General features: G+C 41.6%; 2 protein-coding genes across 3 annotated transcripts in view; one reads left to right on the top strand and one right to left on the bottom strand.

Moving 5' to 3' along the window:
• Window positions 1–1,474: 1,474 nt before the first annotated feature.
• On the top strand, window positions 1,475–18,360 carry klhdc10 (kelch domain containing 10). Of its 2 annotated transcripts, XM_017725597.2 has the most exons (10): window positions 1,475–1,750; window positions 7,227–7,319; window positions 8,262–8,483; window positions 9,813–9,967; window positions 10,275–10,423; window positions 14,213–14,297; window positions 14,457–14,523; window positions 14,611–14,658; window positions 14,743–14,882; window positions 16,384–18,360. In XM_017725597.2, the coding sequence occupies exons 1-10, from the start codon at window positions 1,666–1,668 to the stop codon at window positions 16,591–16,593; spliced, it is 1,254 nt and encodes a 417-aa protein (XP_017581086.1). In that variant the 5' UTR covers window positions 1,475–1,665; the 3' UTR covers window positions 16,594–18,360. The 2 variants fall into 2 exon arrangements, with proteins under 2 accessions (XP_017581086.1, XP_017581087.1); XM_017725598.2 differs by lacking the exon at window positions 7,227–7,319 and having other exon boundaries at window positions 1,477–1,750.
• Window positions 18,361–22,039: 3,679 nt separating this feature from the next.
• The window catches only part of cax1 (cation/H+ exchanger protein 1), a 1,125,587-nt gene continuing 1,119,668 nt past the window's right edge, over window positions 22,040–27,958 (bottom strand). Inside the window, exons 15-22 of the mRNA XM_037539619.1 lie at window positions 27,330–27,448; window positions 27,195–27,232; window positions 26,990–27,108; window positions 24,584–24,729; window positions 22,931–23,025; window positions 22,755–22,833; window positions 22,545–22,653; window positions 22,040–22,467 (exon numbers count right to left, since the gene is read on the bottom strand). Of these exons, the coding sequence (XP_037395516.1) occupies window positions 22,394–22,467; window positions 22,545–22,653; window positions 22,755–22,833; window positions 22,931–23,025; window positions 24,584–24,729; window positions 26,990–27,108; window positions 27,195–27,232; window positions 27,330–27,448 (779 nt within the window). The 3' untranslated portion in view covers window positions 22,040–22,393. The remainder of the gene's footprint in view (window positions 22,468–22,544; window positions 22,654–22,754; window positions 22,834–22,930; window positions 23,026–24,583; window positions 24,730–26,989; window positions 27,109–27,194; window positions 27,233–27,329; window positions 27,449–27,958) is intronic.

Below are 27,958 nucleotides of genomic sequence, written 5' to 3'. Positions count from 1 at the left end.
ATAAATAAAAATCAATTTTCTAAAATTACAAAGGATAAGGACATCCTCTAATCAGTATTTAAGTTAGATAGATCTTAGATCTTCTAAGCCGCTTCTCCTTCTGGGTCGAGGGGGGTGCTGGAGCCTATCCCAGCTGCCATTGGGTAAAAGGCAAGAAACACCCTGGACAGGTCGTCAGTCAGGTCGTCAGTCCATCGCAGGGCATATAAAATATAACAAGATAAAATAAAACAAAATAAAACATGCATTACTACCAACACTCACTCAGACACACACACACACACACACACAGTCACTCAGACACACACACACACACTCAGACACACACACACATACACACACATTCACTCAGACACATACACTCACATACACATTCACTCAGCCAGACACACACACACACACACACACACACACACTCACTCAGTCACTCAGACACACACACACACAGTCACTCAGACACACACACACACACACAGTCATACCTGTAAACCTTACAATGTGCTGAGTGTGGGTCTAAAACCTTAGTAAAACGCAGGAACGAGATCCTAATGCCTTACTAAGTCGTGGCCATGCATTAGGATCTCGTTCCCCCGCTTTACTAAGTCGTGGCCATGACTTAATCATCTCATTCCCGCGCCTTACTAAGTCGTGGCCCACGCATTATTTTTATTTATACAGAGTGTCACCAGCGGGGCTCCGTACTGAAGAACAGTTAATGTTACAGTGAAAATTACATGACTTTTAAGAAAGTTTAGGAAGAAGAAAACACTGTAAATGCGTTGCTAATAGCCTGATACAGGGTTAATCCTAAATCCTATGGATTATTTGTGTCATTCTCATTTCTATCGTTACCTGACGTTGAACTCACCTTCAACTCCGGCCTGCGGTCGGTCTCCACGCCTGCTAACAAAATAAAACACTGGTTCTTCAGTGGTTCTGTATAAAACCATGCTTAAATGGTTCTTCAGAGTGATGGAGAATGTGCTGTAGGTTATAATGGTTCTACAGAGATACTTTTTGAAGTGATTGTATATGGCACCAAAAATGTTCTGCTACTGCCCCATGACATCAAACGTATAAATCATGGAAGAACCTTTTTTTTTTTTTTTGGTGCTATATAGAGACATCTTCAAAAAGCTTCTATATACAACCATATAAACCATTCGTCTGATGAACCGTTTCACCCAGAACCCTTTAATCATACAAGTAACACCTTGAGTGTGTAGACCCATTGTGTTTACTAAATAACCCTTGAAGAAGCATCTTTTTAAGAGTGTGCAGGAAACTTTATTTAATGTTAGACAATGTTATCATTAGAATGCAAAACCATCAGATTTTAATCCTAATGGTTGTAATCGTCTTTTTTTTTAAACAGAGCTATGCAGAAGTGTTAAGTAATAGGTGGGACTGCGCTTTAATTTAAGGCAAAACCCTTTTGGGCAAACGTGACTTTTATTTTGGAAAAAAAGGCTCTCCGACTCTCCTTCACATTCGCCTCTCCGGACTGAGAGCTGTACTCTCATGAACGTCTGAGCTAATCGGCCGCCTGGGGAAGAATGGGATGCGTTATGGTTTGGAATGTACTGTTTGCACTTAAAGGGAGTAGTTTATTTATCTTTTAAACACGTTAATTTGATGATTTAAGTTAACTGCTTTTGCCAAAATATGTCGGCCGCCGACGATGCCCGCAGCCCGGAGCAGCTGAATAAATTTGAAAAGCTGTCAGGGAGTCCTCCCCTCAGAGTGGCAGGTCAGTGCAAAAAAAAATATATATATACATAAACAAATAAAATGCTACAGTATATATGGACTGAGTTAGTCTAGCGTTATTTGCTGGCGAGCTACGGTCATTTTTACGAGGCTGCAGTAACGTTAAGCTTTCCCTTCGCCAGCTGCTTCTTCGAATTCTCCCGTTCCACCTTAAATGGTGAAGCAGTCGCTGCACCACTTAAGGTCGGACGTGACATTCCGAACGAGACGCTGGCGGACAACAACGAGACTTTTTATTCTAAATCCTCCAAATCCGTAGTTTATTGAGATTTATTGGTCCCTTCAAACGAATTTGGCCCCATTACCTGCCTAAAATGTTAGCTGTTTGGCTAGGTAGCGTTAGCTTAGCTAGCCGGAGGGCTAGCTGTTGGGTTGTTTTGTTAACAAGACTAGTACGCTTTCTCATAACTAGCTGGAAGTTTCTAACCAAAGGGGTCTGTAAACTGGTTAACTTGACATCTCCAGCGCCTATAAGGGCGATATGTGCGTTTAAACGGCGTTTGGGCAAATGTGTTTCTGCTGGATTAACACGTAGCGTTAGCTGTAAAGCTAGCTCGCTAGCCAGCTGTTTGGTTAAACCGGTTGACAGTTGGAGCAGAAAGCTATTTAACAATAGTGTTTGCTGCTGGATTCTTAAGTGTGATTCCATTGATTTCAGAAATCAGGCATAATTCAGTGGTTGAGTTGTGAACAAAGTCGTCCAGAGTGGTTTTGATGTAAAATGGTTCATTGTGGAGGCTCAGGTTTCTTTACAGTGGTGGTGATGGGAACCAGGCGTCGCCCTGTCCACAACACGAATATAGACATTTTATTTACTATCCAAAGCGCATACGTAATGTGGATGATGGTCAAATAGTGGAAATGACCAAGGTTTTAGGCCAAAACCTTATTACAGGTCTGCTGTAAAACAGTGTCTCAGATGTGAAGCTGAGAGTTCATGATCACTTTGTGTAATAAAGAGCTTTTAGAGGTGGACGTCTGGTTCCTGTCATCACCCCTCTGAACTATTCTGACTGTAGAACGGAGCATTTCACACCAGCTTTGAATGACGTTTGTTTATGTCTTAACCTGCAGAATTTTTAGGGAAATCCACAGAGGTCCCCTTTAAGTCTGATCTCTTAACAGAGAGGCTGTAGAAAGCTGTTTAGCTCTTTTTGTCTCATCAGTTTGCACACACATACTCAAAATTGCTTTAGAGTTATAGTCTCCAGTCCTGTATTTCTGTACAATAATAAGTAACTTTTGGGTAAACGTGATTTTATTTTCTGATATGAGAAGCAAATGGGTCAGCATTTTTGCAAGGGGTCTTTCATGCTACATTCACTCCTCTCCAACAGGACACGCTGTGGAAGGGAAATCCAGGGTGCAGAACTTAATTGAAGGAGTCGTTTTAAGGCAGTTTTTTGGTTTCATTTCATCAGCTTTGTCTCTGTATAACTTTAAAATGTAAAGGCACATTTTAATATGTTGTTCAATTTCAAATTCAGAGTGTTGAGATCCTTCAATATGTAACCACTATATATATATATATATATATATATATATATATATATATATATACACACACACACACACACACACACACACGTCACGGCCACCTCCTTGTTTCTATGCTCATGGTCCATTTTATCAGCTCCTCTTACTGTATAGCTGCACTTCTACAGTTCTACAGTTACAGACTGTAGTCCATCTGTTTCTCTGATACTTTGTTACCCCCTTTTACACTGTTCTTCAGTGGTCAGGACCCCCATGGACCCTCACAGAACAGGTACTATTTGGGTGGATCATTCTCAGCACTGCGGTGACACTGACATGGTGGTGGTGTGTTAGTGTGTGTTGCGAAGGTCTGAGTGGATCAGATGTATTAGTGGATCAGAAACAGCAGAGCTGCTGGAGTTTTTAAACATGCCAGTGTCGCTGCTGGACTGAGAACAGTCCACCAACCAAAAATATCTAGACAACAGAGTTCTGTGGGCGGCGTCCTGTAACTATTGATGAAGGTCTAGAGGATGACCAACACTAACCGTGCAGCAGCAGATGAGCTGTCGTCTCTGACTTTACATCTACAAGGTGGACTGACAAGGTAGGAGTGTCTAATAGAGTGGACAGTGAGTGGACACAGTGTTTAAAAACTCCAGCATCAGTGCTGTTTCTGATCCACTAATACACATGATCCACCTCAGTGTTACTGCAGTGCTGAGAATGATCCACCACCCAACTAGTACCTGCTCTGTGAGGGTCCATGGGGGTCCTGACCACTGAAGAACAGGGTAAAAGGGGGCTAACAAAGTATCAGAGAAACAGATGGACTAAGTAAGAGGAGCTGATAAAATGGACCATGAGCATAGAAACAAGGAGGCGGTCATAACGTGTGTGTGTGTGTGTGTGTGTATAAAATTTCATTTAGACTTTATGCTCAAACTACTCACAGCGTAAGAACACAGCCAATGGACTGCCTCGCCGTAGGGGTCCAGCATTCGGGCCTGTCCTCTTCCTTTGGTGTACAACACACATGCACTTACCCACTTGTGGAGGACATGATAAAGGATGACTCATCTAGCTCTATCACTTTTTTGTCAGTGTCTGTGGTTTTGGCAACGCTGAACTCTCAAATGTTCATTTGTTTATGCAGTGAAACTCTTATAGTAGAGCTCTCTATGAAGTTGCAGACGGACTGTTCCTGCTGACGCAGTCTGATCGCATCCTTCGTTGACGTTCTCAGTTACCCGAGGAAGATTCTGTTTTTTTTTTCTTACAAATATCGCTACTGCACTTGAATCACAGTCACTGAATGTGTGCTTTGAACCACTTCCAGCCTTGCTTACTGGTGTCTTTCTCAAATCCAAGCTAGTCATTGTTCCTAAACACAAGCCAGCTGAGCATTGACTGAGGCTCCTGCCGTCCATGTAGCAGTAAGATCTTTTCCTCTTGCCATCGCGATCCAATATCAAGGTCAGTGGGGGTCCTGCTAGGTGTTTTTATCAAGCCACACAGCATAGTAGGAGGTTAATGGCCCAATTGAATTAGGCAGTACATCTGTCTGAAATCGGCTGTGCTTTGGATGATTTTCCCCTCATTTATTAATGTATTATATTAATATATAATGTGCTTACGTAAGTTGCTGTTGCTGTTCTGCTACTCAAACCAGGAGCCAGAGAACAGGCCTGTTAAGCTGTTATAAGAATGATCGTGTTCTGTAAGCTCAGATAGTAAATGCTTTTTTTCCCCCCATAGTTAATGTCGTAATGTAGAACTTTGAAAGGCTCTTTACACAGACATATCACATGTTGTCTTGGGTTCTGTGATGGCATCTGGGTTGGATATATTTTCACTATGCATTTGAAAGAAGATGAACAGTGAGATGAACATACAGTGTGGAGGGGAAACCAATCCTGTCACATCCCTGTGGCTATTTGATGCACTAGGACAGAGGTCACTAATAGGCAGACCGCGGTCCGAGTCCGGACCCATGCGCTGTCCTGTATGTAACTTTAGCAGTCTGGGAAACTCGCAGACCAATCACGTTCGTTGTAAATATCACACACGGCGCTACTCAGCCAATCAGATCTGCACATTACGATGAGCACTGAGACTCGAGTGAGTGACGCTACACAGGTGAGAAACAGCAGTCAGAGAAGAAAGTGAGTCAGAGGGAAGTTAATTTACGTGACATGCTCTAAAAAGTGAAAACTATATATAAATAAATATAAATATGACTGAATTGTACTTTATTTGATTTGACATTCAGTTGTTGACTATATAAGATGTTGATATACCTACTAGGCTACTTCAGTAAATGGTATATGGCACTGAATCATGATGCAAGTTAGACATTTTGCTTTGCTTTAAGAAATGTTCTCTAACTGGAAATTTTAATTGAAGACCCCTCTACTCAGAGGAAATGGCTAGTCTATATTTGTGAAACTCCCTTTTCTTAAATAGAACTGCAGACTTCATAGCTGTGGTTCTATTTTCGGGTGCTATTAACATTCGGAAATTGAGGCTGTATCATACGCAGCCAAGACGTTTGAGAGAAATCTTGCCGAATAAGATTATTTTCCATTCAGTGTTTTGTATGACTACAGATAGATCTTGGCATAATTAATGAAGGCTTTTCCACCATCTTCCTCACCCAATAGATTGTCTTGTGTTGACAGCAGTGGCATGAAATCGGACTTTGAAAAAAGGCTTTTCTCTCTTTAGCTGTTCTGTGATGCATCTTCAGTTTCACAGTTTCGCTTACACACATGATTTTTTTGCGAATTAACTGTCCAAAACTTTCACACGGGCTTGTTAACATTGCTTAGTTGATGAATTTGTAAAATATCATACATTTTGTTGATTATGGGTGTAGTATCAAGAACGAGCCATATGCTCAATATAGATACATTATGATATGATTTATTGTTTCCTATATTATCAGTTTAAGTGGTGACATTGGACCAGATGTTCTTTGCAGGCTTAAGACAGTGTGTCATGTTCTAGATGGGAAGTTGCGTGATGTGGCATTTATCATGTTGCAAACTGTAGCCAATAATTGATTGATAAAGCCAACAATAATGGAAAATCATGTTTTCCTCCTGTACAGTGATGTATTTATGAGTCAAAGGCATTATGGGGAAGGGTTCCTGAGCTTTGCTTGACGAGAGGTGGAAGCGGTGAAAGGGGAGGTGAAACGTGATATTATTGTTTGGTATTCTTTTCCCCATAGTACCATAGTGTTAGTTTATATTGCAGTTCACATCTTGAATCTACTTGGCAACAGTTTGTTTAGTTCTGGGTGTTTTTGCATTTAATAAAAACTGTTTTAAGCAGTTTTTTTGTAATTCTCTCCCTTCCGGTTGAAATATCACCTTGTGAAGGCATTTTAGAAATAACATATGAATGTGCTGGTGATGTGGGGACAGTGAATGGGATTGGGCCTTTGAGTGTCCATCAATGTAAACAGTGACTGAATAAGAATAGCAACCCTACACGAAAGTGAATCATCTAACACCGTGGACAGCAGGCATTGTCCTCATGCTGCCGTTGTGTCCTTTTCTGTGTGGAAAGACGACTTGTGGTTGCTGTTAGTTGGCGGGTAATCAAGATTACAGTTTGGCCTGCCCACTAATTTGTATAGCAGAGAATGTTGTCTTTTATATGAAGGACTCTAGTACGTACTTTGTCCAATACTATAAAAGAGCAATTCCAGCTGAGTGTTTTATGAGTTAAAGTTCTCCCATTGTGTTTTTTTTTTTATTTATTTATTTATTTTTTAAACGGTGGGTTTTATTTTTAGCCCCCCCACCCCCTTTGCGCCGGCTGGCCTATATCTACATAGAACCCAGTAACTTTTGGTGAAAAACATACTACAGTGGTGTTTGTCCTGTGTATGTGTGTATGTTTGTTTAATTTCTACCATTGTCCTGCGTTGTTCTTATTTGTTTGTCTGATTGCGATGATTGTGGTGACAGGCTCTAAGAAGAGAGTTCGCTGGCTTCAGGCTCAACGAATCCTCGCCCAACCATGCCCCAGCCTGCGGATCCCTAACAGGTTTTTAAGAGAAGGTGGGTAAAGCGCCAGCCCTCGACTGAACCCAAAAAAAAAAAAAAAGACAAAACCCACATAGGCTATGCTAAAATCAGACTTAAAGTCTGTGGGAGTCGATTTGAATTTGCAAACCTCAACCCCCTCACCCCCCTCTCTTCAAAACTGCTGTTCCTCACTCTGGTGCAGACCGACTGCTTCTCTTTTGCCTGGGCTCTATCGGCTTAGCTTTCGTGGTTGCAGGTGCCGGCTTTGAAATGTCTTTTAAATTTTGATTTAATTTTGAGTGTGTGTGTGTGTGTTTGTAGGTTTCTAAGTATTCGTGCCTCTCGCCTGTTTTGCCAGTGCTTTTCTATTTATGATCATATTTAAGTGCAGAGGCAAATATTAAGGCTTAAAATTTGTAGGGATGTGGTTGCTTGTTCACAAATGCTGTTGGCAGAATCGGATGCATTCAGAAACTGCATTAGTCTTGTGATTCGTCTTTTGTGCCATGGTATCATACAAGTAGGCATTTTCATGTTGAATTTGTCATCATTTCATGATTACAGCAACCATAGTGACAATGACATGGGGGGACCAAATACCTAATGCATTGATCTTCCATCTTCCAAAGCTTGTGATCTGTGTAGGTCTCTGAAAACACTGCAGAAGGACAGTACTTCATTATTTCTTTCGTTCCACAGCGTTTTTGCCACGACTTTACCCAAAACGTACTCCTTTTCTCCCATCTCCCGTGTATTAAAGACTGTTTGACTTCCCTAAAAGAATTTGGCTTCACAATGTACCAGTAGCAAACCTGTGATCTTGATGTTAAAACCTTTCTTCCTTCATGAGTTCATTGCTAAAGCCTCAAGAGATTTATCACAGTTTCACACCACCTAAGCTGGCCACCAAAGGAACAGGCGACGGTTCGTCCCAGCAGCTCCCTTCCTCACCTCCTCATCACTCTGTCTCTGCAGGTCACCGAGCGCCCCCTGCCCGGAGTGGACACCGCTGTGTTGCTGACAACACAAACCTGTATGTGTTTGGAGGCTACAATCCGGACTACGATGAGTCAGGTGGCTCAGAGAACGAAGACTACCCGCTGTTCAGGGAGCTGTGGAGGTACCATTTTGCCACAGGGACGTGGCAGCAGATCCGCACAGAGGGCTATATGCCCACCGAGCTGGCCTCCATGTCAGGTAACTCAAACACCCCGTGCCCTTTTTTAAAAATTATTTTTTGAGTGTGTCTTGCTAATTGCCAATAATTTGCACCTGTTGTCCATTCCAATTGCACAACAGCTGTGAAATTGATTGTCAATCAGTGTTGCTTCCTAAGTGGACCGTTTGATTTCACAGAAGTTTGATTTACTTGGAGTTATATTGTGTTGTTCAAGTGTTCCCTTTATTTTTTTGAGCAGTGTATTACTATGGCTGTGTTTCCATACAAAGATTTTTGCCAATCCATTTAAATACATTCCGATTATAGATTAACACTGAGGTGTTTATATTCTCGCTCTACTCAACAGTCTGATAAAAATCTCAGTTTACATGCGCTCTGCAAGTAATACGATCCGAAATCATAGAGAATTACTTAGTGAAGATGTTAACCATGACCAGCATCATGTGAGTCCAATTAGAGTGAGATGAGCAGCAGTGAGCAGTGCTTGTGTTTTCAATCACTTTAAAATGTCAGACTCGTGTCAGAAGTACGAAAACGTACTTCATGTGTCCTTATTAAAGAAGGACGAGTGCAAGACGTCGTGCTCTGAGACACATAAGCTGAACCGCCGTCTTTTAAGGATGAGAGTATAAACTTTGTCTCCTCTGCAGACCAGTTTCTGCTCCCACCATCTCGAATGTTACACCCTTTCACTACGACATGACGCACATGCAGAACAGACTTAAACTTTCAGATTGGGAATGTAATCGGACACAGGCATTTACAGTTATTATTTTCTATTTAACAGATTATTTACAGGATTACCCTCCTCGTTCAGTTGGATAGCAATTGTATTGGAGTAGTCTATGCCAATTGAGTTGTATACATGAATGCATTCTGTTCCGATTGAACTATTATGCAGATTATTGACGGCTTATCGGGCTGCTTGTAAACTTGGCTTATGACAGTTAAAAAACTCAGGGTTCAAGGAGGCGTCACAGATCAAATCAGAGCGTCTGTCTACTGTCATTCCAACAGCCACTAGTGTGCTGATTTATTTATTCTATTGAAATGAAGATGCAGATAGATCAAAAGAGCGAACTAGTTTTGCCACAGACTTGTGAAACTGCTTTCTACTCTGACAGCTGACAAAAACATGCTATGGGTATGGCGCTTGCATTGTGTTTTATTCATGCACTTATGGGAAGTATGTACTCCGTGCACTGTACTCTCTGTGTGTGTGTGTGTGTGTGTGTGTGTGTGTGTGTGTGTGTGTGTGTGTGTGTGTGTGTGTGTGTGTGTGTGTGTGTGTGTGTGTGTGTGGGGTGAGTTAAAATAAGCAGTCTCCTCTTCTTTTTGTCTCCCAGCTGTTTTGCACGGTAATAACCTGCTTGTTTTCGGTGGCACTGGAATCCCCTTTGGAGAAAACAACGGGAACGACGTGCACGTCTGCAACGTCAAATACAAGAGGTGGTCACTGCTAAACTGCAGAGGGAAGAAGCCTAACCGGATATATGGACAGGTGAAAGTGGTTCAGCAAAACAGTGCAATCCATCATAGGCCTTGGAGATTTCTACATCAAATGAAGAAGTAAATACTGCTGAATTGAAGTCATCATTAACCCCACAGTGATTGTCAGTCACATCAGTCACAAGGCCAGTGAGCTGGAGTACGGAGTGAACACAAGAAAAATAATCGTCACTGACAAGTTACTTACAGGCTATGCTGCTCACCACAAACACAGCTACTCACATTTAAGCACATGAACATGTTTTTATCGATGTGCTTGTAAATACAGAAGTAAATTCATAAATTTTTTTCCCATGTAGGCAATGGCCATAATAAATGGCTTCCTCTATGTGTTTGGAGGGACGACAGGCTACATCTACAGTACAGATCTCCACAGGCTGGACCTCACCACACGTGAATGGATTCACCTCAAACCAAACAACCCTCCAGATGATCTACCTGAAGAGCGGTGAGTGACCTTTGACTTCTTGCCTATTTACCCCTGGTTTAAATCCTTGGTTCATAAAATATATTTGAATAAATTTATATAATACAGACATTTACAAGAGGTCTTTTATTTACATTTATGGGTTTGGTTTCTGTCAAGTATAATGACCAGTTCTGTCACCGAAACAATAAGAGCAGTGGCTCACCCTGCACTCTGGCTTATTGCAAATCTTGTTATTTATATCTTTTTGCAAAAATGTGAAAAATTCTAGCCAGTATGTTAATGTGAAAAATGCTTATTCTTTTATCTTCATATATTTTTCTCACACAAAAAATCAGGAAGGAGTGGCGAGAGGAATGGTTCAGTGAAAAATGAATGTACACATTTTTCCATCCTCGATTCAAAATTTAGTTCGGCACTGCGGCTGAGAGGCTAATGTGGCTAACAAACAGTAGAAATCAAGTCACCCAATTTTTTTCTGTAAATACAAATCTTCCTTTAATTTACTTAAACCACATCCAGCTCTTCATTAAACCTTCTCAGTGTGGTTTAGTACACTGTATGACTTGCTGTGAAATACATATTGGGGCGGTCACTTTAGACAGCAGGTGTTGAGCCGAATTCCGACTCCTCGTTGTGTGCACAGGTTCAGATGCTGTTTCTGTTTTCATACAGTACTGCGTGAAGGTTTTAGGCATCTAAGCAAATTTTTAAACAATTTACCTGAGCAGTGAGTTTATCACAATATATATTAGAATAATGTCACATTCATAATTCAAGTAAACATCAAAACAATAAAAAGTAACATATTTTTCCATGGCACCTTCACAGCCACCACAGAGACTTGTTAATATCATCAGTTACATCATGAGCTCAATTTACTGAAGCACTGATTCAAACCAGGAGCTGCTTTTTAACTACATATAATACTGGGCTTCCTCGAGGAGAGGCTTGGAAATGGTTAAACAAACATTATTATTATTATTATTATTACTACAGTGTGTGTATATGTGTGTGTGTGTGTATGTATGTATATATGTATGTATATATATATATATATATATATATATATATATATATATATATATATATATATATATATATATACGCACAGTTAGGCCCAGAAATATTTGGACAGTGACACAGTCTTCATGATTGAGATGCAGTTGAGGTGTAGACTTTTAGGTTTAATTCAAGGGCTCACACAAAAATATCCTATGAAATGTTTAGGAATTGCACCCATTTTTCTACAAAGCCTCCTCATTTCAGGGGCTCAAAAGTAATTGGACAAATTAACTTTACCATAAATAAAATATTAATTTTTAATACTTTGTTGAGAATCCACAGGCAATGACTGCCTGAAGTCTGGAACTCATGGACATCACCAAACGCTGGGTTTCCTCCTTTGTGATGCTTTGCCAGGCCTTTACTGCAGCTGTCTTCAGTTGTTGCTTGTTTGTGGGTCATTCTGCCTTAGGTTTTGTCTTAAGCAAGTGAACTGCGTGGTTGAACAGGTCAAGATCTGGTGACAGACTCAGCCATTGCAGAATATTCCAATTCTTTGCCTTAAACTCCTGGTTTGCTTTCACAGTAAGTTTTGGGTCATTGTCCATCTGCACTGTGAAGCGACATCCAATCAACCTTGCTGCATTTGGTTGAATCTGAGCAGAAATTATATCCCTGTACACATCAGAATTAATCCGGCTGCTTCTGTCTTCTGTCACATCATTAGTAAACACTAGTGACCCAGTGCCATTGGAAGCCATGCATGCCCATGCCATCACACTGCCTCCACCATGTTTCACAGACGATGTTGGTGTGCTTTGGATCATGAGCCATTCCAAGCCTTCTCCATACTATCTTCTTCCCATCATTCTGGTACAGATTGATCTTAGTTTCATCTGTCCAAAGAATGCTGTTCCAGAAGTTCCATGCTCCTTTAGATGTTTTTTTTTTTTTTTTTTGGCCTTTCTATTTTTGAGGTTTTTCTTCACCATGGAAAGGATTCTGCGATCATCCACCACTGTTGTCTTCTGTGGACGTCCAGGCCTTTTTGAGTTCCTGAGCTCACCAGTGTGCTCATTTTTTCCCCAGAATGTACCAAACTGTTGATTTGGCCACTCCTAACATTTTCTGCTCTCTCTCTGATGGATTTCTTCTTTTTTTCAGCCTAATGATGGTCTGCTTTTCCATGAAGAGCTCCTTTGACCGCATGTTGTAGGTTCACAGCAACCGCTTCCAAATGCAAATGCCAAACCCGGGTTCAACTCCAGACCTTTTACTTGTCTAATTGATGATGATTAATGAGGGAATAGCCCATGCAGCCCATGAAATAGCTTTTGAGATAATTGTCCAATTACCTTTGGGCCCTTGAATAAGAGGCAGCTACATATTAAAGAGCCATAATTACTAAACCCTTCCTCCAATTGGGATGTGAAAACCCTCAAATTAAAGCAGAGAGTCTGTACTTTAAGCTCATGTTGATGATACAACTGTATTTTGAATATGTTGTGGTAAACAGCTAAAAATACCAAAACCTGTCACTGTCCAAATATTTCTGGGCTTAACTGTGTGTGTGTATGTATGTATGTATGTGTGTGTGTGTGTGTGTGTATGTGTATATATATATATATATATATATATATATATATATATATATATATATATATCATTGAACACTTTGTTTGGTGCATGTACATTGTATCTACACTTATTGTCCATTTTATCAGGTTTCGCCAGACTTCCTTTAAAAAAGGAATCCTGGGTAACTGGCTCAGAGTGTTGTGCCCTGTTGCTGATACCAGTGCTAAAATCCCTGCTCTAAAATCTCAGCAGTTCATGAAGATGACTATGACTGTCTTCAAGTATTTGAAGGAGCACAGTGGTCAGGACCCCCATGGATCCTCAGAGAGCATGTACTATTTGGGCTCTACATCTACAAGGTGGACTGACCGGGTAGGAGTGGACAGAGCGCGTGGACAGAGCGCGTGGACAGAGCATTTAAAAACTCCAGCAGTACTGCACTGCTCTGTCTGATCCACTTGTGCCAGTGCAGCACACATTAACACACCACCACTATATCAGTGTTGCTGCAGTGCTGAGAATGATGCACCACCCAGATAGTACCTGCTCTGAGGGTCCATGGGGGTCCTGACCACTGAAGTACAGAGTGAAAGGGCGGGTAACAAAGTATCAGAGAAACAGATGGACTACAGTCTGTAACTGTAGAACTACAAAGTCCACCTATAGAGTAAGAGGAGCTGATGGAATAGAAAATGAGCGTAGAAACAAGGAGGTGATCATAAAGTTTTGCCTGATCAGTGTAACTATTATAATATTATATACTCGTACTATAGGCTGCTACTGCCAAAGCAACGTAGCCGCCACATTTATCGAACCTTGGTGGTTTGTGTCGGACGAGATTGCCAATCCGATGACGTCACTTCAGCATGTAGCAGCGGTCTTACTTCAAGTCTTTAACAACCTCATAACTCAAAAAAACAAACAAGTCTTAAATCCATCTGGCTTAGCATGCTTGTAAGACAAACAATGACCTTTCAGCTCTGCGCCAGTAACAGGGAAGACCTCCAGGTCAGTTAGAGCATTGCCTTATCAGTGGAAACAAAAAAAAAAACCTTCACCTCGTACATAACTTACAAAAGCATGACTATCTGAAAGCCCCGTCTTTTGTCAGAAGCACAATTGAAAGGGTGCACGTAGAAGAAAAAAAAATCTGAGGGTGAGAGAACTTTTCACAATTACTGACCTTGTCTGTTATTAAAAGCTTTGTCTATTATTTATCTAAAACAGATACAGACATGAAATAGCCCATGATGGACAGAGAATATACATCCTTGGAGGAGGAACCTCGTGGACGTCTTACCCCTTAGACAAGGTACTGCTTTTTTTTTATTATTATTATATAAAGTTGAGCCTTGAATCTGAGACGTCCACACATCAACCTCCCAGTCAATATTTAACAGTTTGTGTATAATCTCAGAAAAAAGGTGCTAAACTGTCACTTGGGCAGTCCTCATCTCTTTTTCCATTTCAGATTCATGCATATAATCTTGAAACAAATTCATGGGAGGAGATCACGACGAAGCCTCATGAAAGAATAGGTCAGATCTGTTTTCCTGTCCTGTTGTGGTTTGATGAATGTGCTTGAGTAAAGTTTTCATAATAACACCTGATGTGCTGTATTACAGGGTATCCAGCTCCAAGGAGATGTCATAGTTGTGTGCAGATTAAAAATGGTAAGGCGCAATTTAGCAATATTGATTTGAATTTATTGGTTATGTTTTGGACTTACATTGATCGTTCCCCATTCTCCTCTTCAGATGTATTTATATGCGGGGGCTATAATGGTGAGTTGATCCTTGCTGACCTGTGGAAGATCAACCTGCAGACTTTCCAGTGGACTAGACTGCCTGCAGTGATGCCTGAGCCTGCGTACTTCCACTGTGCAGCGGTCACCCCGGTCAGTGCACCACACTGAACTTACAGAACTTTCTTACTGTCATTGAAAGCAGGGTTGCTGTATTAATGCCTTTACCTTATGTTTATTCTTGAGACATTGTTTATGAGGATGCACAATTCAGTGACCGTGTTGCCTCTTTTAAATGGTCTCTTATGAATTGTCCCCTCCTATTTTGAAAGGGGAATTCCACCTATTTTTCAAAGTTTCTGCATGATTCAGTCACTTCAAAAAATTGATTCAGGGTGATTTGATGTGAAATGGTTCATTGTAGAGAAACTTACAGACTCTTTTTCTTTTGTGTCTTCAACACAAATATAGCTGTTTTATTTGCTTTGGAAAACTACCCGTTTTTTGTGTAATGTTAATGATGTTAACGTCTCCACAGTGAATTGATTTTGAAAAATGTTTTAGGCCGGCACCTTCTGAGAACAGACGGCGTATTCATAACCATTTCACATAACTTACTGTGATGGAGCTTTTAGAGGAATTAAACTCTTCAGACGTCTGGTTCCTATCACCACCGCTGTGAACCACAAAACGCCTTTTCACATCAGTCCAATCTGAACGACTTCACATGTGAGCCATTTAAGTATACAGAATTATTGAAAAATTGGTGGAATTTCCCTTTAATGGGAAGTTTGATGTCTTTTCAAATTGTCTGAAGCACATTTTTTTCACTCTCTGTGGATTTTTCACAGTCGTCTGCAGGGCTCCATCTAAAAGCAGCTGATACGTATACACAGCTGACCAGTAGGGCTGCAACCAATGATTTTGGTAGTCGACTAATCTGTCATTTATTTGTTTATTTATTTAGATCAGTTGATTAGTAAACTATTATTTCTGGCAGGCCCTCCATCTCTGGCCTCATCATCTTAACTGTGTCTGTCTGCATTTGACTTGTTTCAGTGGTTAAGTTTTACTGAAATCCCAATACAAAATACTTTTGATAGTTTCTCGCTTTTTTTGCCTGGCCGCCTTCACACTCTCTCCGCTGCGCCATCATTCAATATGTTCTTCATTAGTACAGAATGCAGTCATGCCAATAGAAGTGATCAACCCCCCCAGCACGTCTTGTTAGTGCGTTGCAGTTACAAATTAATGACACGTCGACAAACTTTGACGTTGTCGATTGTGTTGACTAATCGTTGCAGCCCTACTGACCAGTTAATGATCAGTCTAGTCAGTCACTCATCAACTCGTAGTAGTAGTAGTAGTAGTAGTAGTAGTAGTAGTAGTAGTAGTAGTAGTAGTAGTAGTAGTAGTAGTAGTAGTAGTAGTAGTTTTCTGCTCATGATTATATATGTCTGTTTTGAGATCAGTAGTTGCTGTTCTCTCAAATTGCTCATGTTTACCTGCCTTATGTCAATCAAATGTGTTGTCCTGTTTTTTTTAAGCTCCTCACGTCACATGAACCCTACTCAGGATTTATTTATTTACAAATAAGATGCATTTTTAATTCAGGTTTTTTAATGTAAAACCTCTCTCGTGCTTTTGCCTTTAGGCTGGATGTATGTACATCCACGGTGGGGTAGTGAACATCCATGAGAACAAGAGGACTGGCTCTCTGTTTAAGATTTGGCTGGTGGTCCCCAGCCTGCTGGAGCTGTGCTGGGAGAGGCTGCTTAAAGCCTTCCCACACCTGGCCCGGCTCTCTGCCATGCAACTGCTGAACCTAGGTCTCACGCAGGAACTCATTGAACGTTTAAAGTAAAGAGCAGGCATGTTGGCACGCCTCTGCTTGGGAATCGAGGACGGCAGCGATGCACTTGAGCCAGGGTCTGGAGACAACGAACACAGGAGACATTTTTAAAGACCCCTTCTTCTGGAATATGTCCTACGATGTAGCCTGCCTTAAAACCAAAAACTATGGGATGCCTTTTTTTTTTTTCTTTATGTATGCACTTTTAATGATTTCAACTATAAAGTGGAATGTTTCAAGTCCTCGCCCACTTCTAAAGCAACGAGTCAGCGACCCGAAAAAAAGAAAATGCTCCATTTCATCTTTTTAGGACTATGCTCTTATTTTAATGGCCTCTAGCCAGTTTGCTGTTATCAAACAGGACTGCATGTTGTGGTTTTTTTGTTTTGTTTGTTTTTTTTTTTTTGCCTTCTTTTATTAATCTAACTTAAACCATTTTGTGTTTCCCGGTTTAAACTTGTTCTTGAATGATCACTCTGGTTTGCTCTACTTGGGAGTCCAGACCCAGGATGGTGCCAGGTGTAAATGTGATGTTGAATTGTTGAATGAGTGTTGTTGGTCAGCAAACATGTAGAAACAGTGCATTCATATTTCCCCAGGTAGGAATCGCGTTGCAAACTTTCTACTTAAGACACAAAATAATGTAATATATCTTCCTTGGTATCTGTTGTATTTTTGTTGTTGTGTATTCCAAATGTTTCATCACTGTGAATAAGGTGCTCCTTAATATACTTTATTTGCTTTTACTAAAATAAAAACTACTTTTTCCTTCTGCCAAAACTAAACACCCCTCACGTCCATCTTTAAATGATGACATCCAGTGATTTTCATTCAACTAATTTGTGCCTTTTCAAGGAAGAACAGATTTTGTGCTAAATTTTGCTTGCGTCTCAACAATGGTGACACCAAGCCTTGCTGTAAGCACTTTATAACTTCTTATTTAAATTGTATTCTCCCAAAATTACAGTACTTTAGGTCTTCTGTCATCAGTTTAGTTTTTTTCTCTATTTTTTTTATTGACTGCTCAATTTTGTGAGATTTATTTAAAAATCTTTGAGGCTTCTGTATATTTCTGTGCATGTAGTGGCAGTGCTGAAAACTCACCGTTTTAAATTAGCAATAATGTAGCCAGAAACTCATCTTTTACTGTAACAAGTGTTATTTTGATAAGTACGAAGCTCTGAGGAAAAGCTAAGCATGTCATTTGACTGAACGGCAAACACTGCAGCTTGTATTCATACTATTTATATATTGCCTTTTAGACTTACGATTCATACAGTTTATGGCCGTCTAAACGATTTAAAAAATTAGGCACCAGCAGAAAATCACGTCATGAGGGGGAAAAAAAATCAAACCTATTTTAGATCCAACTAGTTTTGCTACAACTGTCCATTCATTTCCGTGGTGTTTAGCAGGGCTCCACTCTTCCTCTTTATGTTCTGCCCTTATTATTGTTTCTGCATGGCTAGCACTTCTTTGCATGAGGTCTAAACTCTAGAGGTCTTGCTACTTTCACCCAGACTTTTAGGTCTGCAGATGGTCCAAATTATCTGCGCTACAATGGTGTCAAATGTTCATCTGTTGAACATACAGCTACATGAGTCTGAATTAAGTCTGTGACATAAAAATAAAATCATTATTTTACACTGACGAAGGGTCGTGCTGGATTAGAATTCCTGCTGTGCAGCAAATGGTTTTAAGGCAGTCATTGAATACCTGTATTAGTGTGCCTGTTTTGTGTTTGCATTGTAGGGAATTCAATAAATTTGTTCCAAGTTGTTCTGGATAAAGTTCCTTTTTTTCCATTTTTATTTGTGTGTGTGTGTGTGTGTGTGTGTGTGTGTGTGTGTGTGTGTGTGTGTGTATATACACGCATACATAAATGCACACAGACACACACATATAAAACACACGTGTGCATATATAAAATACACACACACACACAGAGAGCTCAAAAAATAAAGGGAACATTCAAATAACGCATCCTAGATCTGAATGAATGAAATTCTCATTGAATACTTTGCTCTGTACAAAGTTGAATGTGCTGACAACAAAATCACACAAAAATCATCAATGGAAATCAAATTTATTAACCAATGGAGGCCTGGATTTGGAGTCACACACAAAATTAAAGTGGAAAAACACACGACAGGCTGATCCAACTTTGATGTGATGTCCTTAAAACAAGTCAAAATGAGGCTCAGTATTGTGTGTGGCCTCAACGTGCCCGTATTACCTCCCTACAACGCCTGGGCATGCTCCTGATGAGGTGGTGGATGGTCTCCTGAGGGATCTCCTCCCAGACCTGGACTAAAGCATCCACCAACTCCTGGACAGTCTGTGGTGCAGTTGGTGGATGGAGCGAGACATGATGTCCCAGATGTGCTCAATCAGATTCAGGTCTGGGGAACGGGCAGGCCAGTACATAGCTTCAATGCCTTCATCTTGCAGAAACTGCTGACACACTCCAGCCACATGAGGTCTAGCATTATCCTGCATTAGGAGGAACCCAGGGCCAACCGCACCAGCATATGGTCTCACAAGGGGTCTGAGGATCTCATCTTGCTACCTAATGGCAGTCAGGCTACGTCTGGCGAGCACGTGGAGGGCTGTGCGGCCCTCCAAAGAAATACCACCCCACACCATTACTGACCCACTGCCAAACCGGTCATGCTGAAAGATGTTGCAGGCAGCAGATCCCTCTCCACGGCGTCTCCAGACTCTGTCACGTCTGTCACATGTGCTCAGTGTGAACCTGCTTTCATCTGTGAAGATCACAGGGCGCCAGTGGCGAATTTGCCAATCCTGGTGTTCTCTGGCAAATGCCAAGCGTCCTGCACGGTGTTGGGCTGTGAGCACAACCCCCATCTGTGGACGTCGGGCCCTCATACCATCCTCATGGAGTCGGTTTCTACTCTACCGGAGGTTGGAGTTGAAATCATTACGAACAGGGGCCTCCGACAGTCATTCCCAGCATACCCACACTGTGCGCTTAGGCCCTGCACTGCACTGCTCCCCCATGCTGGACCTTGCGGGTGGTGGACCACAAGGCCTCCTCACGTTGCCTCTTCAGGCTGAGCCCGGCCAGGTTACGTGGCCTGCCCAGCCACCAGGAGCTCGCCATGGAACACTACCCCCAGGCCTGGCTCCAGGGGTAGGTCCCGGTGACCCAATCCCGGGCAGGGTACATGATTTTTTTCTGTACGATATTCATGGAGTAGTTTGGATCACGTTAGTCTGGGTCTTCACTCCAGACCTGTTCGCCTTGGGAGACCCTACCACGAGGACTTAGCTCTGAAGATCCCTAGACCACACAAGCCCTTCCGCCAGGACAAGGCCCCGATCCACAAAGGGTAAATTATTCCAGTTAGTGACAAATAACTGCTTAAAATATTGGTTGCTAGTAAAAAAGGCCATAACAAGAAAGTGGAAGCAGCAGGACCCCCATGAAATTGTCCATGAAATTTACTCAATGGAAAGACTTCCATTTATGTTACAACTGAGAATGGAATATTTCACAGAATACTTCAGGAAAGGGGTCTTAAAATACCCCATTAGGGCAAATTGCACAAATTTTCGTTGGGAGTGACAAGGATGGACAAGATTAGAAATGAGCAGATCAGAGGGACAGTGAAGGTGGAGCAGTTTGGAGATAAAGCCAGAGAGGCCAGGTTGAGATGGTTTGGACATGTGTTGAGGAGGAATAGTGGATATATTGGTCAAAGAATGTTGGAGATGGAGCTGCCGGGTAGAAGGAGAAGAGGTAGACCTCAGAGAAGGTTTATGGATGTAGTGAAGGTGGACATGGAGATGGTTGGTGTAAAAGTAGAGGAGGCAGTGGATAGGGAAAGATGGAGGCAGATGAACCACTGTGGCGACACCTAAAGGGAGCAGCCGAAAGAAGAAGGAGAAGAAGAAGAAGGGCAACTAGCACAAGCAATTAAGAGGATATGTAAAAGGTTACATGTATGCATGACTGTATTATGTATTACTGTGTAACCCTTGTTTGTAAAATGGTCCTGTTAGCAGTTGGATACTAGATTATCTCCTAGACGGCCTTTGCTCTTTAGTTATGTTGTTCATGATTTTATTATTCTGTCTTTTCTCCTGGAAGTCAGCCAGTGTTAACTGTAAAGTGACAAAAAAAAAAAAACCAAACAAAAAAAAAACGTTTACAGTGGTGATGATAGGAACCAGATGTCTGAAGACTAGATCTGGATCTAGAGAAGGCATATGATAGGGTGCCAAGAGAGGAACTGTGGTACTGTATGAGGAAGTCAGGTGTAGCTGAAAAGTATGGTAGGGTGGTGCAGGACATGTGTGAGGATAGTGAGACAGTGGTGAGGTGTGCAGTTGGAGTGACAAATGGTTTCGAGGTGAAGGTAGGGTTACATCAGGGATCAGCTTTGAGCCCCTTCTCGTTTGCAATGGTGATGGACAGGTTGACAGATGAGGTCAGGCAGGAGGCTCCATGGACCATGATGTTTGCAGATGACATTGTAATCTGTGGTGAGAGTAGAGAGGAGGTGGAAGAGAATCTGGAGAGGTGGAGGTTTGCACTGGAGAGGAGAGGAATGAAGGTCAGTAGAGACAAGATGGAATACATGTGTGTGAATGAGAGGGAGGCAGGTGGAAAGGTGAAGATGCAAGGAGTAGAGGTCGTAAAGTTGGATGACTTCAAATATCTTGGGTCAACCATCCAGAGCAATGGACAGTGTAGAAAAGAGGTGAAGAAGAGGGTGCAGGCAGGATGGAGTGGGTGGAGATGGGTGTCAGGGCTGATGTGTGACAGAAGGATAGCAGCAAGAGTGAAAGGGAAGGTTTACAAGACATTAGTGTGTCCTGCTATGATGTCTGGTTTGGAGACTGTGGCTCTTTCTAAAAGACAGGAGGCCAAGCTGGGGTCCTCATTGTGGGGAGTTTGCATGTTCTCCCCGTGTCTGTGTGGGTTTCCTCCAAAGACATGCAGTCCGGCCAATTGGACATGCTACATTGCCCCTAGGCGTGAGTGTGCGTGATTGTGCATGTCTGTCTGCCCTGTGATGGACTGGCTACTTTCCAGGGTGTATCCTGCCTTCCGCCTGATGACTGCTGGGATCGGCTCCAGCACCCCCACAACCCTGAGGGAGAAGCGGCTTAGAAAATGTGTGTGTTGTAGAGAGCATGACCCCTGGTTCCTAACAGCACCACTCTAAACACATTTAAGTGATACTTTTCTTTAGTCCCACAACCGGGGAAATTCCACCGCCACATTTAACCCATCCGTGAAGTGAAACACACCACACACACACACACACAAACCGGAAACCTTCCGGACACAGGGCCAGCTCCCTAACCTCCAGCCCATGACTGCCCCCTCAATGACCCATTTTACATCAATCCACTCTGAAAGAATTGGTTTATTCCTCAGTGATTGATTTCTGCAGATTTTTTTGAGAAAAACTTTTAACCCAATTAACACGTTTATATTTACATATTTATTACAAAAATTCTGTGTCTGTTCTTAATGTTGATATAAGGTTCTCATCCTCTCAACAAACAAATACGAGAGGGGGTGTATTACAAGTTCATCTGTTTAAATAGATTGTAATACAATTAATGAGGAAACATCCAAGTGTATTTAACATATATGACAAATTATACATGAAAACAAACTGTACACAGAACAGCCACAATTCATATCATAATTAGACATTTACACAAAACGGGTGAGCCAGAAACCACAGTATAATAGTGAAGAATTAAACCACACAAACACATTATGCTTTCATAAAAAGAGGGAAAGGAAAACAAGTAAGAAAGGACTCGGTGGTCAGCAGCCAAGTGGGGATGGAGCGAAGAAGTACAAAGCCAGGAGGATGAAGTAGACAACCGTCAGAGCTGTTCCTGAGGAAGAACACAGCCATTTCAGTCGGACCAAACCACTCAACAAGAACACCTTTTAAAAAGCACTGAACACTTACCCTGGAAATAATCAGACTTTCCATCCATAAAGATGTAATTTGCCAGGATGACGCTGAAGATGCTGGCCCAGAGGTGCAAGTCGCTGAATATGAGAACAAATCCAACGTCCTGGTCGGAATGCAAAGCTCTTAATGTAACGTTCCCCCCTGCCCCATCATGCACGTACACAGTGAAGTAAGAGCGGATTACAGTTTCTCAGGCTTACTTACATAAACTGCATTGAATAAGATCAGTAGTGGAATCTGAAGCATGCAGACTTGAACTGCAATACAGTTTCCAACTTCCAGACTAGATAAAAAAATAAGTAATAATTACAGCAAAACTGCAAAGCGCACTAAATAAAACACAGGGGGGGGGGGGGGACTGAAATATGGAGAGCACTGACCTTAAACTGATGTTATTCTGCAGGGCAAACTGGATCCCGTTCATAATTTCTGGAATCTCAGGAACCATGGCCAGCACAGTCACTCCAATGAAGTACTACAAGGACACAACGGTAGTCAATATAATCGCAGTTGTCGGAACAAAACCTTGTATCTCAAAGTGGTAACTTTACAGGAGAAGGAAAAAACCTACTTTACTTTTAATGCAAGCCAATGGAACCAGACATCTTTCCAAGCTATTTTTGGTTGTTTCTTTTGGTCAATTCACCATGACATTTACACACAATGCAAACGGCAACAGGCATTTTCAAAGTATGTCAAAAAAAACAAAAAAAAAATTCAAAAGTGAAGATCAGGTTTTGTTCTGACCACAGCGATGTACAGTTGTGTGCAAAAGTTTCAATACCCCTGTTTAAATGGCATATTTTGTCAATTTTGTTTCAAGTTTGATATGAACAACAACTTATCTGCTCAGTGCATCACAGGCATGCAGCTCCCTGCCATCAAAGACATTCACCACCAGCGCTGTGTGCGCAGAGCACACAGCATCATTAAGGACCCCTCCCACCCCAACCACAAACTGTTCGACCTACTTCCATCCGGGAGGAGATACAAGAGCATCCGGGCCAGAACCAGTCGGCTCAGGTCCAGCTTCTTTCCCTCCACAATCACTCTGCTGAACTCCACACCTCGCTGATAACACTACCACTCATACTGCACACAGCGGACTATGAACACTGCCTCTCATACTACACTCACCAATCAGAGCTGTTGTTTTATTCATTATTATTACCACTGCACAAACTTAACATTCTACTGCCATGTAAATAACACATCGCAACAGTTATTCAATACAGTGTACATCTCCAACATGTTCATGTATATATCTACACACCTATAATCTATTTTTTGCATATCTATAATAGTAATTTATTCTATATACTGTAATGTTGCACTATGCCTATTTATTGCACAGTGTCTTTTTGTAGTTCTGGTAGATGCTAACTGCATTTCGTTGCCATGTAGTTGTACTGAGTAATGACAATGTCTGTCTGTCTGTCTGTCTGTCTGTCTGTCTGTCTGTCTGTCTGTCATTTGCTGAGTTGAACATATGGAGGAAAAAAAACAAAAACAGAAAAAAAAAAGTGATGTCCATTAACATGTATGTCGTATTTTTCTTAATATGTTAAATCTAGCAAATAAACAATAACTGCATTAAGTTGATTATTTTTCACTGCCAAAATCAACTAAACATGTAATTTGACTAGGGTCGCCCAAACCTCTGTACATGACTGAATACACTGTATAAACTTGGTTGCATTACAATAGAGTTCACTGAGCTTTAAATAAGTTAGCAGAGTATAAAACGTTGTTGAACATTATTTTACATAGATATGTGATGTGCTTATTGGTCTGGCTGGGATTCTGCACCTAAATACCTGCATTCTATCCATTTTACTGCACTTGTGACTCTATAGGGCTACATTTCTCTGTAATGCTAATCCAGGTGGATGTAGTCTCTATAAATGTGTATGTATCAGCATCTGCAGGCATGTAGAAGAAAAATATCAGGTATCAGCATCAGTTCATAATTCCCATATCGGGGCGTCCCTGGCTGTTTCTTATGTAGATGTGAATAAAGGTGGCAGGTGGACCTGTGAGACACTGGAGTGAGAGATGATGGGTTTGATGTGCTCTGTTGTGAGGTCTGCGCAGGCTGCTGTCAGTAGAGTGGCCACGATCAGGACCACCAAAGCCCTCCATCTGGACCAATGCACCACTGGATTATGTTGACTAGCCTCTATCAACAGAAATACAGTAACAGAATAAATTACATGAGCAGAAAAAAAAAACCAAATAAATAAAACACACATCATCAGCTAGCTGTGCGCCGATTTAAACACGCCTTGAAATCAGCACGAATAATTGAATCCAACAGTTACAGTTGTATGTAAAGGTTTGGACACCACCAGTCAAATTATATATATTTGTTCATTTATTTTGATGAACAGAAGTTAAACACATTCTCTGCAGAGAACACGTCTGCACATTTTCCTGTTTATTTGCTAACTTTGACACATTGAGGAAAAATAAAACATAAAATATAAAATGTGAACTTTTCACAGGCCACGTTTTATTTTGTTCCACCAACTCGGAAAATACATAGAAATTAGAAACAATGCCGCATTTAAGTTTGTCCCCTTTAGGGGATGTGTTTATTTGTTTTCATTTAGAAAGTCAACAGAATATAATTTGACCAGGAGTGTTTAAATATTTGCATAGGGCTGTAAATAAGAGGAACAAGACAGCTGAAGTTTGCCTTGAAGGGTACAGCCTGCTGCCCTGGAGGCACCAATCCAAAACTAGGGATGCATAATGACATTAGAATGATTCTGGCAGGTGTTTAGATTTGACGGACATTTCAAACATTTGATGACGGTCTTACTGGATTCCATAAGAGCAGAGAATAGAGCACTTAGGTCACATGTGTCAGGCTCCAGTCCTCATGCCAAAACATAGCAGACTTCAGCTCACTGCCTCATTAAGCACACATGATTCAGCTCATCAACCAACGAGCAAAGCCTTCATGAACTGAATTCAGTGTTCGATGAGGGTAAACACTGATCTCAGCAGCACTTTGGAAGGTCACCAGTTGGACATGCCTGACTTACACTATACTGCCAAAAGTATTCCAAATCATTGAATTCAGGTGTTCCAATCACTTCCATGGCCACAGGTGTATAAAGCCGAGCCCCTAGGCCTGCAGACGGCTTCTACAAACATTAGTGAAAGAATGGGTCGCTCTCAGGAGCTCAGTGAATTCCAGCATGGTACCGTGATCGGACGCCACCTGTGCAACAAGTCCAGCCAGGAAATTTCCTCACTACTAAATATTCCACAGTCAGCTGGCAGTGGTATTATAACAAAGTGGAAGTGATTTGGAACGACAGCAACTCAGCCACGAAGTCGTCGGCCATGTAAAATGACAGAGCGGATGCTGAGGCGCATAGTGCACAGAGGTCACCAACTTCCTGCAGAGTCAATCACCACAGACCACCAAACTTCATGTGGCCTTCAGATCAGCTCAAGAACAGCGTAGAGAGCTTCATGGAATGGGTTTCCATGGCCGAGCAGCTGCATCCAAGCCTTACATCACCAAGCGCAATGCAAAGCGTCGAATGCAGCGGTGTAAAGAGCTGCCACTGGACTCTAGAGCAGTGGAGACGTGTTCTCTGGAGTGACCAATCACTTCTCCGTCTGGCAATCCGATGGACGAGTCTGGGTTTGGCGGTTGCCAGGAGAACGGCACTTGTCTGACTGCATTGTGCCAAGTGTAAAGTTTGGTGGAGGGGGGATTACGGTGAGGGGGTGTTTTTCAGGAGTTGGGCTCGGCCCCTTAGTTCCAGTGAAAGGAACTCAAAGCTTCAGCACCAAGAGATTTTGAACAATGTCATGCTCCCAACTCTGTGGGAACAGTTTGGGGACAGCCCCTTCCTGTTCCAACATGACTGCGCACCAGTGCACAAAGCAGGTCCATAAAGACATGGATGAGCGAGTTTGGTGTGGAAGAACTGACCTCAACCCAATAGAACACCTTTGGGCTGAATTAGAGCGGAGACTGTGAGCCACGCCTTCTCGTCCAACATCAGTGTCTGACCTCACAAATGCGCTTCTGGACGAATGGTCAAAAATTCCCATAAACACACTCCTGACCCTTGTGGAAAGCCTTCCCAGAAGAATTGAAGCTGTTACAGCTGCAAAGGGTGGGCCGACATCATATTAACCCTTATGAATTAAGAGTAGGATGTCACTCAAGTTCATATGCGCCTGAAGACAGACGAGCGAATACTTTTGGAAATATAGTGTAGGTCATGTTGGGCTACTGAGCTAAATTTCTCTAATCTAATTCAGGTCGATATCAACTTCTATATTTTATACATATTTATGTATTGGCATCAGCAGGTGTGTCAACATAAAATACTAGACATCAGCATCAATTCCCCATCTGTACATCCCAACAGAAAACACTGTAAAAACAGCGCTCTCTTGTAGATACACACCATGGCCATGGCAATCACTGACGTGGATGTCGTAGATGTGCGAGTGAGTCTTGAGCGTGAAGACCAGGCCAATGAGATAGGCAGCAGGCAGAAGGACAGAGACTGTATACACCAGAGGCCTGTAATATTACCACAGATTGAAAATGACCACACGTATTTTCATTACTAAAATATCTATGAGTGAAAAATGGATATATACACTTACTCAATGTGACTCAGATACAGGGAGTGGTTGTTCTCACTCTGCAAGAGGAAACCACATTTGTGGTCAGATTCTCCAGAAATATTTTACTCTTATTTTTTTACTGCACTTAATGGCTTCAGAGATCCAACTACTCACCAGGTCATAGTGGCAATCTGTGCAGTAAAACGGCCCACTGCTGTTCCCAGAGGGATTATTACAGCCTTCACACATCAGGTTCCCATAGGCTTTAGAGAAGAGCGTAGGAGCAAACACACCTGTAATCCCACACACAGCAGAAGAAAAAAAAAGATAAACCAAACTCAGCTTCATACCTCACCTGACCCAAGTTTGAAGCTACACTACATAGGATTTGGGGATTTAGAGACCTCTCTGGTGGAAATATGTAATTGCACACAATGTGTGGAAGAAACGTGAGGTGTGAGATGGATCCCTTCCCCTAGCAAATGAATCTGATGAGTGCACTGAAAAGGCATGTTTAAAAAAAAAACAAAAACCCACCTCTGTCTAAACTTGGTGAAGGACACAACTCTCAATGTCATCATCATATGTTTAATCAGTATAATGCTGATTTTGCCTTTGAGAGCCAAACATAGAGAAGGACCTTCTTTTTCAACTTGTGTGCATAACATTCATACATAAAGACATGTAACATGGTTGGAAGTCACATACCCACACATATTTTATATATATATATATATATATATATATATATATATATATATATATATATATATATATATATATATATATATATATATATATAT

This window comes from Pygocentrus nattereri, chromosome 1 (genome assembly GCF_015220715.1).
Source record: "Pygocentrus nattereri isolate fPygNat1 chromosome 1, fPygNat1.pri, whole genome shotgun sequence".
NCBI lineage: Eukaryota > Metazoa > Chordata > Actinopteri > Characiformes > Serrasalmidae > Pygocentrus > Pygocentrus nattereri.
Note: the sequence above shows the minus strand (reverse complement) of the source record. Positions and strands in the feature narration are given on the sequence as shown.

What these genes read in the sequence shown, in the direction of transcription:
- klhdc10 (XM_017725597.2), top strand. Translation starts at nt 1,666, where the DNA reads ATGTCGGCCGCCGACGATGCCCGCAGCCCGGAGCAGCTGAATAAATTT. An exon ending in CTAACCGGATATATGGACAG is followed by an intron (nt 9,968 to 10,274) that starts GTGAAAGTGGTT and finishes TTTCCCATGTAG; the next exon opens with GCAATGGCCATAATAAATGG. An exon ending in TTGTGTGCAGATTAAAAATG is followed by an intron (nt 14,659 to 14,742) that starts GTAAGGCGCAAT and finishes TCTCCTCTTCAG; the next exon opens with ATGTATTTATATGCGGGGGC.